At 37.3% G+C, this 15,728-nt stretch overlaps 3 protein-coding genes across 6 annotated transcripts in view; all 3 read left to right on the top strand.

Moving 5' to 3' along the window:
• Nucleotides 1–1,904, top strand: part of asz1 (ankyrin repeat, SAM and basic leucine zipper domain containing 1) — a 17,856-nt gene extending 15,952 nt beyond the window's left edge. The window contains exon 13 of the mRNA XM_016512409.1: nucleotides 1,064–1,904. Within this exon, the coding sequence (XP_016367895.1) occupies nucleotides 1,064–1,225 (162 nt within the window). The 3' untranslated portion in view covers nucleotides 1,226–1,904. The remainder of the gene's footprint in view (nucleotides 1–1,063) is intronic.
• A 1,609-nt stretch (nucleotides 1,905–3,513) lies between these two features.
• Nucleotides 3,514–10,436, top strand: LOC107708232 (protein Wnt-2). The gene is made up of 5 exons (XM_016512410.1): nucleotides 3,514–3,799; nucleotides 4,140–4,360; nucleotides 6,015–6,292; nucleotides 6,428–6,692; nucleotides 10,049–10,436. Exons 1-5 carry the CDS (start codon nucleotides 3,717–3,719, stop codon nucleotides 10,252–10,254), a joined length of 1,053 nt encoding a protein of 350 aa, XP_016367896.1. The 5' UTR covers nucleotides 3,514–3,716; the 3' UTR covers nucleotides 10,255–10,436.
• A 3,722-nt stretch (nucleotides 10,437–14,158) lies between these two features.
• Nucleotides 14,159–15,728, top strand: part of LOC107708230 (bcl-2-like protein 13) — a 15,300-nt gene continuing 13,730 nt past the window's right edge. Inside the window, exons 1-2 of one of the 4 annotated variants that reach the window (XM_016512405.1) lie at nucleotides 14,159–14,322; nucleotides 15,127–15,309. In XM_016512405.1, coding sequence (XP_016367891.1) covers nucleotides 15,186–15,309 — 124 coding nt within the window. In that variant the 5' untranslated portion in view covers nucleotides 14,159–14,322; nucleotides 15,127–15,185. The other 3 variants (XM_016512404.1, XM_016512406.1, XM_016512407.1) reach the window with 3 other exon arrangements.

The following is a 15,728-nucleotide window of genomic DNA, read 5'->3' as shown; positions in this document are numbered from 1 at the left end:
AAAGTTTTTTTGGGTGTTAGTATCAATATGTTAGTCTTAAGGTTATCTATAAGGCAGTGTGCTCCAAAACAGTGACAAAATTCGCATTTAGAAGATATAAGCATTCAAAGCTTGCAGTTCGTCACTTCCGCCAAAACGGCTCAACGATTTTTTTGACGTCACATCGTACTTCAGCTTCTCATCAAACTTTCTGTCCAATCAAATGCTCTCTAGAATCCGAAGCGCCCGCCCCCTACACTATAAAATAGACGCTGAAGCCGTGGCTGAAATCGGTCACTTGTCCACAGAATTAGTATTTTCTGTACAGTGAATGGCACGTAGTGCACTATATAGGGGACAGGGAACGATTCAAACAGTGTAAATATGCTTTCCATTGAGGAAAAAAAGAAGTCTGGTTTCGCTCTGTGTCACGCTAACCACCGCACCGCACACACACTCTGCTCCGGTCCAGAGACACGATAGCACGGAGCGGATCACATGCGCGAGTCGGCGCAGACCACAAAATGTATCGGAGCTATTTGAATTCTACACAGAATGCTAGATTTTTTAGCAATATGGATGAGATTGTGGCTGGCATACCCTGTCAAATGCGGTTTTACGGAGCTCAACGGCTCTGAACGGCTCTAGCCCAAGCTGTGATATAAACGAACGCTATTGGCTATTTTAAAAGGGGGCGGGCTGCTTGATATGTCCCGCCCTGTCTTCCTGTTTCAGTTAAAATGACGTCAACACATAGAGTAACGCTGCGTGTTTCTAAGCATTTCAGGGGACCTTTAAAGCCGTTGCTTCTGGTTAAAATAAAAGTCGTGTGATTTACTTGTGGATTACTGTGATATTTGTATTAGCTGTTTGGACTCTCATTTTGACCTCACCCATTCACTGCGAAGGATCCATTGATGAGCAAGTGATGCAATGCTAAATTTCTCCAAATCTGTTCTGCTGAAGTGCTCTATCAAATCCCAAAAGCAAACAACATATGGTGCTAATATACATGGTGCTACACATATACATAGTGTGCTCTAATAATAAAAATGTATCCTCTTTTAACTTAATTTCTCTTTAGGTGGATCACACAGAATACAACTTTAAGCTTCTTCAACCAGTCTCCAATAACGGCCAGGGAGGAAAGCCCCACAAGAGGTTTGCTGCTGTGCTTGGACTTGGATTGCTTGGAGCAGGGCTTCTATTTGTGCTGTCACAATCAAAAAAACTGAACTATTTTTGAGATTATGTATTTCCATGATGTATGTATTTTAAGTTGTTACCTCAATATTTTATTGATAATTGTATGTTCTAGATTTATGTTAAGAATATGTTACAATCATCCTTTTTGTGGTGCTATTCTAGACTGTTATTCAAGTAAATCTGTTAAATGTTCTTTTGGTTTTTCAGACAATGCACTTCATCATAAACTTTTCCCAAACCACAACGTCATCCTTTTCATTGCTTTGTGTGTAATAACTGTAGTCAACTTCTATTACAGTGGCTTCTGCCGGTCAGAGCTGGCCAGCTAGCACTTTGTGTTTGGGAAATTCTGCTTTGATTTTGCTGGGTGGCCCAAAAAGTAAAGCCATTGCCAGTCGCTGTCTGTGGTGCTGAAATGTCATTTCCGGGTGCAGGACACCCTTACACCTAATTTCATGATGAAAGCTGGTTGCTTGATCAGTCATCTTCAGTTACTTTGAACAATTACTTATTACATGTTCATTTTCGGACTTGAGGGGACAATGAAATGTAATAGGGCATGTGTGAGCCGTTTCCTGAAAGCCCTGTTCTGAGTATGTTGGATGATTATGAGCAGCAAAAAAATGGCAGCTCTATTATCTCTTTCATTTCTTTTGGTTGCATGCATTGTAGATTTATTATGTGAGTAAGCAAAAGTTAGGCCAATTAAAATGCATTTAAAAGAGCCACTTGGATTGATATGTTCTGCTAGCTGACTCTCACTGGAGAAAGATGAGAGATATATGAACTAGTCCTCCAAGGTGCTGTAACAATGTCAAGTATATGTTCGGTCTGAGTTCAAACATTTTTCACAATGTCGGAATTGCTTGTGGGAATGTCAAACCGTTTCTACAAGTTAAAATCTTAGTCTATAAATCTTGTAGAGATCTCTGTGATTTTTGGACTGTTTTCCAACACTGTTCTGGATTCTCACTGCTGTTGACTGTGTAATACTGTGTATTCTTTATGTATGTAGCCTATTCTTATTGTTCTGCAGCATTCATGAGGACGTTTTTAAACGATTACAGGTTAATCAGAGTGCTCCTATGTATAAGCTAGGCAAAGTCATTTGCCTTAGAGAAAAAAAAAATACCTCGTCAAAACTTAAATACTGTTATTATTTATCAGGTTAGTATAGTTTTACACATGCAGTATAGAATAATAGTTACATTGTAAACGAGTTTAATGTATGACTGCGCTAGGGGCGCCAAAGGACATTTCCTCCGATTGCGATCCAATAAAATTAGAGATTTTTTTCCCCCTGGTTGTCCTGAAAGTCATTGCATAAATTGCACACTGGTTACAAGCATGCCCTTTCCCAAGCAATCCAATTTTGAAGGCCTTACATTTATAATAAAATTAATCAGAGCAGTCAGACTCCTCTAAACCACAGCAGACAATTTCTCTTAATTATTTTTAAGGGACTATGATATTTCAAAACCACTGAAAGGATTCAGAGTAGTCTTTCCTTATTGACTTGAAAAGGACGAAATTAGGCCAATTTAAATTCCACCATATTACCGATGACAAGTCTTCTCCACGCTTTCGCGACCGCGCCTTTTCCACGGAGATCACGAGAAGAATCCGGTTTTCCTAATAGCCTAAACTTGGTTCCCATCGGTAGAAAGGACCTCATAATACAGGAAGGCGGACATAATAATTCTTTCACCTAAACTGGTGATCAAAGATGGAGGAAATTCTGTGCGACAATTGAACAGTTCGTGGAAAGTTCAAAAGAATGTGATAATCCAATCTCGATGCACATCATCAAGAGCAGAACATGTTTGTTGAGAAGACAGATTGAGAAGTGTTTGTGCTTTCAGTCAATTAAGCCTTATTTTTTAAGAAAAGACCTTTTCGAGAAATTTTACGGAGATTAAAAATAATAATAGTTAATAATAATAAATAAAAATATATTATAAATATATAAATTTAATATTTTTAAATTAATTGCATGTTAAATTTTAAATTAATTTATTATATTATTTATAATATTATTACTATCATTATCATTATTGTTTATTATGTGCCAAATACTATAATGATAAAAAAGCAAAAAGTGCTGGATATGAATAGACATTTCACGTTGGACCACATTCTACTCTTTCGCTGCTTTGGAAATAAGCCAAACCTGTGGCTGGTGTCAAGCTAGCCTGAACAGATACTTTCAGACATCTAATTTCTTCTCTTCATTCCTGAGGCGGGACTGCGCCCACCCCTTGTGTAAGCAATTTAAACCCGATAGGAGATCATCAGCTATCTGCAGCCACTTCAGACCGAGGAAGAGCATCAGGCTGTGTCTGCAGCGCTACACATCACGCTCCACGATGCTTTGACGCTCAACTCACTTGCGTCGCGTCACTCCAGAGATTTTTGATCTGGGAGAGTAAATAACCGCCTCAGCACTCGATGCACTCTGTGTTTCATTTATTTGTTGTTAAACCGAAGACAAGTGCCTGAACGAATGAGTGTATCAATACAAATTTTGTAATATGAACTTTTTGCCAAGTGGAATATGTTTTTATCTGTCCGTGGCAATTTGCTGGTTCACATCGAGGGTCGACGCATCGTGGTGGTGGGTACAGTTTTTGCTTTATTTGAATTTTAGTAATGCTTTCAGGTTTATAAAATAAAATAAAATTATGTTTTAGACTACGATTGTGGTTAAAAAGTACATCGTTAAGTATTGGTCTGGAGTTATTGGAACAGCTTTTTTTCGTCACAGAAAACTTAAGATGATTTTTATTTTACTTTTTATACTTTATTATATATATTTTAACTTTTATATTTTTATTTTATTTATTTATGCATTTATTTGAATTTTTTTTGAATGTGCAGTACGCGGTTGTGTGTTGAAACATGATGACTTGAAGAGATTCCATCGCTCATTCCGTGTGCTTTCATCTTTTATGCAGGTACATGGGCACTCTTGGATCGCAAGTGATGTGCGACAACATCCCGGGCTTAATTAACAAACAACGCCAGTTGTGCCGCCAGCATCCCAAGGTGATGCAGGCTATTGGAGCTGGAATTAAAAACTGGATCGGAGAATGTCAGCACCAGTTCAGAAACCACCGATGGAATTGCAATACCATGGCGCGCGAGCACAATCTTTTTGGAAGGCTTTTGCATCGAAGTGAGTAAGGCTTACGTGTATTGTTTCAAGTCTAACGGCTGTTTGCACATACAGTATGTTCTCTGCGCTCAACCTGCAGTGACATTCTTATCTGATATTAGATCATATTACAGACAGTAAAACTTGAACTAGGTGTGCTTTCGACCCTTCTTTTCTCGTCTGTGTGTGCAGCACTGTGTATGCATTAATGAGGTTTGATTTTTATCAAACGTTTAGAACATATAGTACTGATTATAAAATCTATCTATCTATCTAGAATTATTTATTTACAAATAATAATAATCCTTATTTTATTTTATTTTATTTATTTATTTTTTGCCAATTTCCATACAGTTGCACCACCTGGAAATTCTAACATATGGACTGTGACTTTAAGCCCAATAAGAAATATTAAAATGATTTAAATTCAGAAATGTTCATCATAGAAAATATGTATTCTAGTCATAGTTTTTCAGTAACTAAAATACAGATCTGAAAAAAAAAATGTCACGTCATTGACCCATAAACAACTCAATATTGTCTACTCAAGATGTCTAGATGTAATATGAATCAATAAGTCACAGTAGTGTCACTTAGCACGCAAGTGTATCCTTTACTTTTCATTGTGTTCAAGATTTATGTCAGTTTAGAGAAGAAAGGCTGGATTATTGTGTCTGGTGAGTTAACTCAGAACTGCTCAGCAGCTTGATGCTTTAACTAGGTGTAATTGCCAGTTTTGTGACTTTAGGTTTGCAACTGTAAGTGTCTCTGGCTCTATTTTCTTATCTCATATAAAATCATATTAATGGTAACATCCACAAAGAAACTCTGTGTCTCAGGCCTCTAAGCTGCTCTGCACATTAAAGTTAGGTTAAACCTCTGACTTTAATCTTCTTGCTTTAAGGTATTCAGACCTCCCAGAAAGACTCCTAACTTCTCTGTGACACTGTGAGAATCTACTTATTGTCAATGTCAGCTCACTAATTTAAAACAATTGCAGGGATTTCGTGGCAGGCATTCTCCTCCTGTCTGACAAAGCTGCCGAACGGAAACATCTTTGGTACACATGTGAAAAGCTGCAGCTTATAACTTTTGTTCAGGCAGTTGCTTGTTACTGTTGTTTTTCTTCCGTCTCTTTATACAGTCATAGCAGATTGTTTTCCACAGTAATCACCTTCACACATAGGTCCACAAATTTAAGACGTATGTCTTTCCGATGAGTCCGATGAGATTAGTATGTTTTCATCTGAAAAATATATACAGTCAGTTATATTTTAGGAATCAACTTGAATGTAATGACTAAAGAGAAGGTTTTTTTATGTATGTGTAAATTAGTACAAAAAGTACATATTTATTATAAATTTGATTAACATAATTGTTATTATAATATTAATAATTATATAGTGTAATATACAAAATAAAATGAACTTAACTCTTATTATATACAATTTAAATGCATTTCAAGATATAATACAATTAAATATTATTATATGTAAACTATTATTAATAGTATTTGTGTGTGTGTGTTTGTATCCGTATATATATATACTGCATATATGTGTGTGTGTGCGTTTTATATTAAGTTTAAACAATTAGCAACTCCTCTACAATTTATTAAAAATGTCTTAACTAAACTAAACTAAACACTATTCCTTCTACTATTTATTTTTCTTAGGCAGTCGCGAGGCCGCCTTTGTCTATGCCATCTCGTCAGCAGGTATGGTCTACACCTTGACCAGGGCGTGCAGTCAGGGTGAACTAGAAAACTGCTCTTGCGACCCTGGAAAAAAGGGCTCATCTCGTGATGCCAAGGGAGCTTTCGACTGGGGTGGGTGCAGCGATCATGTTGACCACGCGATCAAGTTCACTCAGGTCTTCATTGACGCCAAGGAGAGGAAGGAGAGAGATGCACAGGCACTCATGAACTTGCACAACAACCGTGCAGGGAGGAAGGTAACAATACTGTTGAGACATATATTGAGAAATGAAATCTTGACAAATAATAATCCATGACCATTGCATGGCTCATGCAATCAGAGAGACTAGTCAGAGGTTTACTCTAGATACTGTCTCCTTTTTCATTCACAGGCGGTAAAGCGCTTTATGAACCTAGAGTGTAAGTGTCATGGTGTCAGTGGCTCATGCAATGTACGTACCTGCTGGTTGGCCATGGCAGACTTCAGGCAGACCGGTGACTATCTCCGCAAAAAGTACAACAATGCCATTCAGGTGGTGATGAACCAGTATGGAACAGGCTTCACCAGTGCCTACAGGATGTTTAAGAGGCCTACCAAAAATGACCTAGTCTACTTTGAAGACTCACCTGACTACTGTATATGGGACCATGAGTCTGGTAAGTGTGCTGAGGGAAACCTTAACCTCAAAAGGGTAATTCACCCAACATGTATGACTTTCTAGATATTTTGGCGAATGTTTCAACTCTTTTTTGTCCATACATGTGGTCCAAAACATAAATGGTAAATGGGCTGAGGGAAACATTAACCTTAAAAAGGTAATTCACCCTAAAAAAAAATTATGACTTTCTTTCTTCTGTGAAACACAGAAGCAGCTATTTTGAAGAATGTTTCACTGTACTTTTTTATGTGGTCCAAAACAACACTGAACCCCATTGACTTTCCAAATATTGTCTTTTTGTACTCTGCATCATAAAGAAAGGCATACAGGTTTGGAACGACATGAAGTTGAGTAACAGCATTTTCATTTTTGGGTGAACTATCATTTAATTTGCATTACCTCAAGAGGTGAATTAAGCTGATAAAGCAAAGCTATAGTACTCCATCATGTTTCATAACCCACTGTTTGTGTTTCCACCCTGCAAGACTCCCACAATCTGCTCAAAATCAGCAGGCATTAGTCTTTGCCCCCAAACACAGTTGTAATCAGAGGACGTGAGCTATTTAGCTGGTTATTACATACACAATAGTCATAACCCAATCCTGTAACATGAATGCCGGTTAAGATTCCCTCCCTAAGGCAGAGGTTTATCTCTTTTTACCTTTCTGTGTGTGTGTACGTACTGAATAACACCAGGTGTACTTATGTGGGAAGCAGTAAGGGAGGGGGTGCCTGTCAGACTGCAGATGATCCCTGCTATCAGGTGACGCTGTGTTTAGACACATTACCACAGTTTTGTGGGCAGAACGGGAGCTGAAATTTAATCCCTACGCGCAAATGCTATAAATCACTGCCTTCTATGGCGGCACCTCTATATTTTCTGCCTAAAACTGGCAGGAATATTTAGAGAGGTAGGTCATGTCTCTTTTAAGTGCCCCGAGATGTCGAACCCACTTTAGGTATCTATTATTTATTGTATGTCAGTATAACTGCTCATTTATAAGCATATAAATTTAGAATCTTTAGATCTTCCAAGCTAAAGGGCTAGTTCATCCAAAAATGAAAATTGTCATGTCGTTCCCAAACCTGTATGACTTTTTTCTTCTGCAGAATACAAAATAGTTTTTGTCCATACAGTGGAAGTCAATGGGGTCCAAAACAACACAGGACCTCACTGACTTCTATTGTATGGGAAAAAAACTGGATATACAGTTAAAGGACTAGTTCATCCAAAAATGAAAATGTCATGTTATTCCAAACCTATATGAGTTTTCTTTCTTCTGTGGAATACAAAAAAACACACAAAAATGTTTTGCTCATACAATGAAAGTCAAGCCAAAACAACACTGGACTTTACTGACTCTCATTATATGGAGTCAATAAAGTCCAGCATTAACAATTCCTTTACTATATGGCACATCATGTTTATTAATGGAAATGTTTTTAAATCTGGTCTATTTTTTCTCATCAGCTCAGAAGGAAAGTTAAAAAAAAATCGAGACCACCACATTTTAGTGCTGACCTCTCTAGTGTGGTGGTTTGTGAGAAACTCTCTTGGCCGGGCAGTGCGTTTGATGTCAGTTTTAGGAGACCTAGACTATACCTCCACTGCAAAAGTGTGAAATCAATTTCTAGCTCTCACCATGGTCACACATGTTAAACTCATCTCTTGGCACCCCCTCATCTTAATTCAATAAGCAGATGCATGCTCAGGTAAAGACTGCCCATGATGTAAACGATATGAGCCCAGCATACCAGCCTGATGAACTGCTGTGGGGGGGAGTGGCTGTGTCATGCCCAGACACATGCCTGCCTACTCGCAATTGAGTTCAATAGACCAGCAGTGACATACCAATGCTGGCGCTACTGGTAGACTAAAGTGTTTTGCAGTTCTGGCCTAGATTGTTCTTACCTTAAAATCTTAGACTAAACCACTTTATATTGGATAAACCTGAAGAAACAAACGTGGTTGTTTGTATAGTTCTGAGTGTTGATTGGCATTGAAGGGATCTTTATAAACAAAGGCTGCAGATTGTCACTCAGAGGGAGCATGAAAGCAAGGGTTTATACAAGGTCTTTAGCAATTTCTGTATCAGCAACAATCAGCGACGCGTCAGCCTCATAGAGGGCGGGGTTGTTGAGATTAGAGCCGATGAAATGAGTACGTGATGAAGACCCAGAGCAATGCTTGATAGCTTCTATCATCAGTCCCTCATCTGACCAAGGACCAAGCGGTCATCCTTTTACATGGTGCCGACAAACCCAGCCTCTTCAAGACAGCGCTGTCTGGACACTATCAGACATCTGCCAGGCACTACACATGACTATTCAGTCGAGGTCTGCTTGCTTCAGGAATTTGTTCAAATATTCACTGCATTAATAGATTACAACAGTGAAAATGTATAAATAAATGGATGAAAGTGTGTGGACGACTCCTTTTAATTCATAGTCTTGGCCAGTAGTAACAATTTTTACCTGCACTGCTAATATTTTTACTGGCCTTATTACTTATAAAAAAAAGAATTATAAATTTCTTTTTAGTATAAAATTCTTTTTAGTATAAAATTCTTAAAATATGATTATTTTAAAATTATTTTTATTTTATATATGTGTGTATAGATAGATAGTAAAATGTAATAAAACATAAAAATAAAATAAACCTAAAAATAGATTTTTTCAATTAATTTAAATTAAATATAAAATACTAAATAATGTATCACATTAAAATAAATATTTGTAAAACAATTTCAACGTTTTCATCGAATTTTATTTTATTATATTTATACATGCATATTAATTATATATAATGTTACACAAAATTGTGTACATAATCTTGTATGTTTTTTATCCTGAAAGCACAGGTCTGAATAAGTTACACAATTTTGCTTTTTTAAGTAAATTTAACATATTATGTATGTTTTCATATTTTGAGTGAAAATGGGACAAAAATACAGAAAATGTAACAAAAATCTTTTTGCAACTGTGTGTTTGTAAAGACTGGGAGAAAAACAGTGTTGCACTAAAACACAAATTCAAACACTTTTGCTGGAAAATGATTGATATTGTCAAAACATTGCTGATTGGTTTGTAGTTTTCAACACATTTTTACTGATGCTTTTGTGATAATTGTCATTTTTGCAATTTTAACCAAAGCTTCTCATGTTGTCTAGCTAAATGACATACTTTGTCCTTTAGGTTACTTTAGGTCATTTAGTGTACTTCATCAGTGCCCAGGGGCATAAAAACATGGTTATTTGAGCGAGGATCTATACCTTGAACATTTTTGATGTAGCCGTTCATGTTTTATCTCACTAAAACCTATGATGTCTCATTTAAATTTTTGCTTCATTGCAGGTTCTGTGGGCACAGGTGGGCGAGTGTGCAACCGCACGTCCCGTGGGGCTGACAGCTGTGAGGTCATGTGTTGTGGGCGGGGCTATGACACATCACGCGTGAGCCGCACCACCAAGTGTGAGTGCAAGTTCCACTGGTGCTGTGCTGTTCACTGCAGGGACTGCCAAGAGGAGGTAGATGTGCATACCTGCAAAACCCAGTCATGACACCACCACTCCTGCACTTCAGAGTAAAGATCCCATCTCAAACTTTTGCTTTTCTGTGGCAAATTAGATAAAAGTCTATTCAGCATGGCAGACACAAATGACCAGCAACTTCAAAACTATGCAGATTTGTTGTAAGTCTTAAGTAGTTTTACCATATTTACTTACTGTTTTTCCCCATCATAACACACATATTTATTAGTTTCTGAGCATAGGAATGCTTATCTTTAATGTATTTCATATTTTGAAATGTAAATACAAACTATGTAATTTAAAATAAAACTCACTTGTATGTTATGTTTGATAGTTGTCTGTAAAAGTTTGTTGTCCTATTTTCCAGTAAAGATCAGAAACTATAATTGCTTTAGATGTTTGACATGTTAACTGATATTTTTTCATATGTCTGTTGTACAAACAATTAATAACTAGACTGAGTAAACATCACTATTTTGGAAAACACTTTTTGCGTCTGAAGGATATTCAGTCAGTATAAAGGTATAAAGCTTTTCCTTTCTGATTCATTCTTCTAGTGGCTCCAAATAAGACCCAGATTATATTAGACATATTATTATTATTGTGCAATCTTTGTACAGGCTGAGGTGAATTTTGATAATCAAACAATGAACCATGAAAATAAATTAAAACATGGAAATAGGAACAACAGAAAACGGCACCCCGACCCTTACCCCAAAAAGAGGCTCAGTGATGACACCCTCAGGACATTTCAAATACCTTGTCTCTCCCTAAAAATAATAACATAAAGCATTTGATAAACATGGTGAAATATCTTTTAATTTGTAAAGACCATAGCCTTTTTATGTGTTAGCATTGTTCTCAAACTTTAACAATATATTGCTTGAAAATGGTAATGTATTCCGCCTCTTCAAAGGATATTGTTTCAGTACATAAATGTGTATGATATAATTATTATAAAAACATTCCCTAAAAAGATATTTATAATATATAATTATCACATTGTATACTATTGCATTTAAATTGTCTAATTATGTAATATATTTGCATAGATATTTACCTATATAACCATTTAACTTTTTGTTTTGTTCTTTGTTTGAAATGGAATGGTCTAATTTTGTATTTGTGAACTTGATATGCTGGTAAATTTTCATGAATGTGAAAGTGTTTCAGTTTGCTTTTGAGAAAAAAAAACTACATGTTCAGGTCTTGCACCATTTGAGGGCAGCAAATACAGTTAAATGCCATGTGCACACTTGACTGGATTGCGTTATGGTTGCTTCTGGGGCACATATAAGATTTCATATCCATGCATATGACACAGATGTTTTTATTTAATAAATCTTGTTTTGTTTTTGGCTAGTAAGAGAAAGCCTTTTTCTTGAAGACTTAAAGCGTTGATTTCTTTTTCTTCTTTACACCCATGCATCATATTAAAAACCTGCAACAGAACAAAAAGGTGTACTTAGACTGACTTTTAATGACTTTTTACAGGCAATGCAATTCAATATTAGTACTTCATAGTAGTTTAAAAACATTAAACAAAAAATGTGATAACGTTGCATACATTCATGTTGCATACATTCCTAAAATAGGCCTACCACTGATTGCAGTACAACTCATATCCTCCTGGGACCCAGGCATAGACTTTTGTCCTCTGTAGAGGACATTATATTTTAGTGAATTTCGCTGAGTCCATACATGCCACAGTTTTAAGTCTGGATGTACAGAGCACATTCAGGGATATCAAATGTTTGGAGGTTTGATCATAAACACACCTTCTCTTTGTTCTTTAAAAATGACTGATATTGACAGAATCATCAAATTTAGCACTCTTAGGGAAATATGATAATAGTTTGCAATTATCATTTAAATCGGACTAATTTTCAAATTGTTATAAATAAACATCTCAGAAAAATGTTATTGCGTTTCAAATCGGAATATGACTTTTTGTTAAGAAACAAGGCATACTTTTCATACATGTCTTCTGTAGAGGACACCAGGACAAACGGCATGTTAATCAGGCATTTTTGGGGAGACACAGACACAACAAGTCAATATGGAAATAAACTATAGATCAATATTCCTATGAAATATGAGTTATTCTTATGAAAATGTTGCCAAGTCATTACTCCCATTATATCACTTCTTTTTTCATTATGGTTTGCCCCAAGAACACATTAATATGCAAATTATATGCAGATGCATGGGAATATCAATTTATGGATATTTTACGCACATATTGCATGAAGTAAAATAGTATATCAAATCATTCTGTTATATCTTTCATAAAATAGTTGAGAATCATCTTTGTACAAAGTTTGAAAGTTAAAAATAGCCTGAAACCTAAAAAAACAGACTGGTGAATGAAAAAAAAAAAAAAATCATTGTTTTTGCCTATACATGCCTTTTCCTGTCTATTTTTTTAAAATAACTTAGTACTGACGTCCTCTACAAGGACATAGAATAAAATATATTTTTTCAAAAATGTTTTTTCTACATTTGTTTCTTATGCTTCAACCAATGTAATGACAAAAAAAAAATCACAAAACTTTTTTATGGTTCTCAAGAGGATATTCTGTATATATTCACGTTATCATGTAATAAAACACTACAACAGTCACTGGTAGGAAGTTATGTTTAATAGTTTAATCAAAATAAGTAAGTTTAATCAAAGCAATAACCGCTCGGTTGTGTGTTGATTCGAGAAGAACAGGTTCATAAGAGTCATTTGTTCGTGAATCGAACTGATCACGCGATGTGATTCACTAAAAAAGAGCCGACACGTGTGAGTCATTCTTGCCCGTTCGAGAACTGAACGTAAACGAAAATACGTTTTGTTAAAGGGGTCATATGATGCTTTTTTAAAGATCATTATTTTGTGTATTTGGTGTAACAGAATATGTTGACATGCTTTAATGTTCAAAAAACACATTATTTTTCAAATACTGTACATTATTGTAGGTCCTCTATGCCCCGCCTCTCTCAAACGCTTCGTTTTCTACAAAGTCCCTCCTTCTGACAAGCGCAGTCTGCTCTGATTGGCCAGCTGACCCAGTGCATTGTGATTGGCCGAACACCGCAAGCACTCGTCGGAAATGTAACGCCCCTTACCATAATCGCGAGCTTCATCTTTCAAAATAAATGTAAAGACAGAGCCCGAAAGGGGAACAGAGTCGCGTGACAGACACAGTGATGAAGCTGGTATGTGTTTGCAGTACACAAGCCACGGTTAAGACAGCTGACTCCACTGTGATGTGACCCTGTCTCTCTCTCTCTCTCTCTCTCACACACGCGTGCACGCACACACACACACGCACTTACTTAAGCTAATAACAAAACAGTAGCTGATTCAGAAGCGCCTGATTGTCATAGCAAAGTCAGAATTACCTCCTCTCCTAGGTTCACGAAACGGTCGTCCATAAAATGTATTGCTGTTCTGTTGTAAGTAATCTTAATGCATCTACTTTCGGAAGGCCAAATATAGTGCTTTTGCTTTCGCCTAGAAACACACAGCGTCTCCTTGACATGGCTGCTTCAACACTAACTGCGGTTAGTGAAACCACGCTTTCTTTCTTTGCGTGCACATTTGGGCGCGTTATGCAAATATTTCCACATAGTGAGGTAGGTATGTGGGGGCGTGTTAGAACGAGCCGTTTTAGGGGGGCGTGGCAGAGTCTTAACTTTGATAAAGAATATCTCTTTGGTTTTGAGACTTTAGTCTTTGCAACTTCAGGGATCTTATCTATGCACAATCAGCTTGTAACACTCCAAAGAGAAAGCAAAACTTGAAATCGCATCATATGACCCCTTTAAAAATGGAACGGGTGCTGACTCCGTTCTGTTCCCCACTCTATCCTTGACCTTCTCGTTTCCACGTCCTCGCGCGCGCGCCCCGCGTCATAGGATCAGGAATACAATCAAGGCGGAGCAGCGAGCCTGACTTCGTCCTCCCGCACACGCGCGGCATGGGCTCCACGCACGCGCACGTCTACTCTAAACAGTTAGCCATCCCACAAGCAAGGCAGTTTATGAAAGAAACCGGGGGAGCACATTTGTTAGACCCTCTGAGCGAACAAAATTATCACTGGCGCAGAGGTACGACACATTCAAGTTAAGTCGCAGCATGTTCACGTTAAATGAATAGCATGTTATGTTATGAGTGACACTAACAGGTTATGTTTAAACTTTAGCGGCTAGCTGGCTGCTCGGGCATGCGAGTAGGTGTGGCGAGCACGCAGAGAGGTTCAGTGGGTGTCCGCGTGCGCTACATTGTACACCGTGTTCTATTAAATGTGGCGGGCTTCGTTAGTGCAAATATCTCACGTCACTTTCGGGACATTTGCCAGCAGAAATGTGCGTTGCAGTGTTACAGGAACTGTCCAGTTTTGAAGTGGTCAAGAGACAAACTTGAGCAACTTTAAAGTTGGGTGTCTTGTAGTGTTGCATGCATGGAAAGAATTCACTTATCAGTCAAGGGGTTTGTGAAATAATCTTACGTAACCGTTTTAGTTACATCTGTGTTTCTGTTTCAGACTGGCAGCTTACACACAAGCTGCTGAGTTGTCATGAAATAATTCACCACTATATAAACTTTCTGTCATCGCTTACTTATGCTGGGAATGTTATGCTCAATGACAACCTCAGTCACTTTCATTTTATGGAAAAAAAGGTTGCAATAAATGTGAATGGTGACTGAGGCTGTCAGTCAGTCACTGTTCTGCCTACTATCTTTGTTCTCCACAGGTGAAAGTCGTTGTCTTAAGGTTATAACAACAGTTTATGTTCACATACTTAACAAAAAAAAAAAGCTTTTGTTTTTCGTAGTGGAACAGATGCCAGAAGTTCCCCAAATTGTAAGATTAACTTATAAATGCCTTATAAATTGTTTGTTTGTTCTAGGGCTTGTGAACACAGTCATTTGGTCGTGCATGTCCCTGAGAGCCTGACATTTCTCTTAAATGGCTGCCTCTGGCTCCTCCACCACAGTGCCTGAAGGATTTCACTATGAGACCAAGTATGTCATTCTCAGCTACCTCAGCCTGCCCCCGCCATTAAGATCAAGATCCTCAGAGACAGCGGAGGGTAAGAATTCACATCCACAAATTAGTACGTACAAACTGCCTGCCTGGCAAGAATCATAAGGAGTTTCATTTAAAGGGGTCATATGATGCGATTTCATTTTTTCCTTTCTCTTTAGAGTGTTACAAGCTCTTGGTGCATAAAGAAGATCTGTAAAGTTGCAAAGACTAAAGTCTCAAATCCAAAGAGATATTCTTTATAAAAGTTAAGAGTTAGCCACACCTACCTAAAACGGCTCGTTCGAACACGCCCCCACATACAGTGGGGCAAAAAAGTATTTAGTCAGCCACCAATTGTGCAAGTTCTCCCACTTAAAAAGATGAGAGAGGCCTGTAATTTTCATCATAGGTATACCTCAACTATGAGAGACAAAATGAGAAAAAAAAATCCAGAAAATCACATTGTAGGATTTTTAAAGAATT

Source organism: Sinocyclocheilus rhinocerous, unplaced genomic scaffold (genome assembly GCF_001515625.1).
Source record: "Sinocyclocheilus rhinocerous isolate Xijiao unplaced genomic scaffold, SAMN03320098_v1.1 scaffold2670, whole genome shotgun sequence".
NCBI classification, from domain to species: Eukaryota; Metazoa; Chordata; class Actinopteri; order Cypriniformes; family Cyprinidae; genus Sinocyclocheilus; species Sinocyclocheilus rhinocerous.
Note: the sequence above shows the minus strand (reverse complement) of the source record. Positions and strands in the feature narration are given on the sequence as shown.